Genomic DNA, 2,599 nt, shown 5'->3' on the forward strand with positions numbered 1-2,599 from the left:
GCTAGCTAGCGAACTGACGGATACTTGGTCGTCGGAATAACATATGCTCCAGACTTGGTCAGACAGCACATAGTGCCTTCTTTTCTGACATAGGAGATAGCGCAGAAAGTTGTTGCGGCGTTGTCGTATGGCTTGTACCTTGTGTTTAACGGACATTACCAGAGGCCATTGCGATCTGTACTCAGCATGTGCGTGCAACGTTTGAAGATTTCGAGGTCGGAAGTTCTATATGATGCGTGTTTGTTCACGAGCTTCCAAACACAACGTAGCAAATGTCTGCTGTGAGCTTTCCCCACGGAATACAGATCTTCATGCTACTCTACTACTCGATATGTTCTCTGCACTTGCCGCATGCAACCTCGCTTTCCTTTAGCTTCAACTTTTCCCAGCCCGGTGGCTACGACGCCCAAAACTTCAGCTTCCAAGGCGACGCATACTACGACTCCCAGTCTCAGACGATCGAGCTGACGAAAGCCGGCGGGAGTCCAAACATCCAGAACAGCGTAGGCCGGGCGTTGTATGCGCAGCCCGTGCCGCTGTGGGATGCCATCACCGGAGAGCTGGCCCGGTTCACCACCTCCTTCACCTTCGAAATCAAGGTAAACAGTGAACTCAGTGGCGATGGCATGACTTTCTTCCTTGGCCATTACCCTCCGACGAGCATTCCCGATCCCCTCGACAATGGCCGGAACCTCGGCCTCTTCAACAAAAGCGTCGGCACGGTGGCGACCGGCGACAACCGAGTCGTGGCGGTTGAGTTCGACACGTTCTTGAACGTTGAGTCCGACAACAGCGACAGCCACATGGGCATCGACGTCAACTCCATCATCTCCCGGGCGTACACCAACGTGGCCGTGCCTGGAAAGAACCTCACATCGAACCTCCCAATGACTTGCCACATCAGCTACAGCAATGACACAAAAATCCTTGCTGCTGTTCTCCAGATCGTCGACGTGACCTACCGTGTCAACACAAGTGTTGACCTGAGGCAGATGCTGCCTAGTGTGGTGGCCATTGGCTTCTCGGGTGCTACTGGCGTGGCTGTCGAGCAACACCAAATAATGTCCTGGTCATTCAACTCCACCTTGGATCCGTCGCCTCCACGGAGGAACCCCAAGATTCCGTGGAAACTACTAGTAGAGGCAACCGGACCAGTTACCATTTTTTTGGCGATTGTGTGCATCTTTGTCGGCGTCCGACGACGGCAACTATGCACGAGAAAGAAGCATTACAGAGCTCTCGCCAGAGGCCTTGAACATTTTGATTATCATAAGCTAGCACATGCAACCAACAAATTCTCACAGGAGAACAAGCTTGGGCAAGGAGGTTCCGCCTCTGTTTATCAGGGCCAACTGACAAATAGACATGTGGCCATAAAGAGATTCAGGCCAGTAGCATCCGGCGAAGGGAGGAAGGCGTTCGAGGACGAACTCAGGATTGCCAGCGGCCTGAGGCACAAGCACCTAGTCGAATTGATAGGCTGGTGCTACGATCGCAAGAGGAACCCGATTGAGTTCATATGCTGGTGGTGGGACGACAAGTACACACGTCTCTTTCTTGTGTATGAGCTTTTGCCACAAGGTAGCCTCGATCAACACCTACACAGGGGCAAAAGTTGGTTACCATGGTCCAAGAGGTACGCATTATAATTCCATCTCAAGAGAATTTACACCATTGCATGCAACTTCATTTTTTCTTGATACATAATGAATGGTTACATGCTTTTACAAGCAGGTATGAGATCATCCTCGACCTAGGCTCTGCACTGCAATACCTCCACGTAGATTGTGAGCAAGGCCAACAATGTATCGTGCACGGTGATATCAAGTCTAGCAATGTGCTCCTTGGGTCTTCATACGGTGCGAAGTTGGGTGACTTCGGCTTGGCAAGGTTTGTTCACCATGAAACTGGTTCACAGACCACAGATGTTCTGCAAGGCACTTATGGATATATAGACCCTGTGTTCCTTGACACCTGCCAACGGAACAGGCAGTCAGACATATACAGTTTTGGCATTGTCCTACTAGAGATGGTCTCTGGAAGGGATCCAACAATGTGTCTCCATGATAGGCCTCCATTGTCATCATGGGTAAGGAGTTCGTACCATAGGAATGACATCCTGGACGCCGCAGATGAGAGGCTGATAAGCGGCGAGTCCAATGTCGCGCGTCAACAGATGGAGCACATGTTACTCATCGGGCTCTTGTGCGTGCATCAGGACCCGAGCATACGGCCGTCCATCACCCACACCATGGAAGCCCTGCGATCGGAGGAGCTGACATTGGACATTGTTCCCCTAGCACCGGTGACACTCTCGCTGCCATAGCCTTTGTAGTTCAGGATTTAGCCCAAAAATCAACAAAGTAATACCAGATACATGTATTCTTTTTTAGTTGATACCATAAATATATTCAATGGATACATATTAAGCCGGGATGTATTGGGAATAAGAATCGTGTGCTACAAAGTCGGATGTATGCATCAACTGATGACCCGCACAATTGAAAAGTGGCTAGATTTCCTTGATGCTAGTACAAATGCGTTTTTTATGTTTTATATGGTTTTTAATAAATATTTTAACCATTTTTTCCCATACTGT

At 49.5% G+C, this 2,599-nt stretch overlaps 1 protein-coding gene across 1 annotated transcript; it reads left to right on the forward strand.

Moving 5' to 3' along the window:
• The first annotated feature begins 272 nt into the window (after nucleotides 1-272).
• LOC123057244 (L-type lectin-domain containing receptor kinase IX.1-like) lies at nucleotides 273-2,326 on the forward strand. Its single transcript, XM_044480324.1, has 2 exons — nucleotides 273-1,636; nucleotides 1,735-2,326. Exons 1-2 carry the CDS (start codon nucleotides 273-275, stop codon nucleotides 2,324-2,326), a joined length of 1,956 nt encoding a protein of 651 aa, XP_044336259.1.
• The last annotated feature ends 273 nt before the right edge of the window (nucleotides 2,327-2,599 follow it).

The sequence above is a fragment of the Triticum aestivum genome, chromosome 3A (assembly GCF_018294505.1).
Source record: "Triticum aestivum cultivar Chinese Spring chromosome 3A, IWGSC CS RefSeq v2.1, whole genome shotgun sequence".
Lineage (NCBI taxonomy): Eukaryota > Viridiplantae > Streptophyta > Magnoliopsida > Poales > Poaceae > Triticum > Triticum aestivum.

Bases quoted from the DNA above. Each gene is read 5' to 3' on its own strand.
- LOC123057244 (XM_044480324.1), top strand. From the start codon at position 273: ATGTCTGCTGTGAGCTTTCCCCACGGAATACAGATCTTCATGCTACTC. The intron at 1,637-1,734 runs GTACGCATTATA...TTTTACAAGCAG, and splicing joins TGGTTACCATGGTCCAAGAG to GTATGAGATCATCCTCGACC.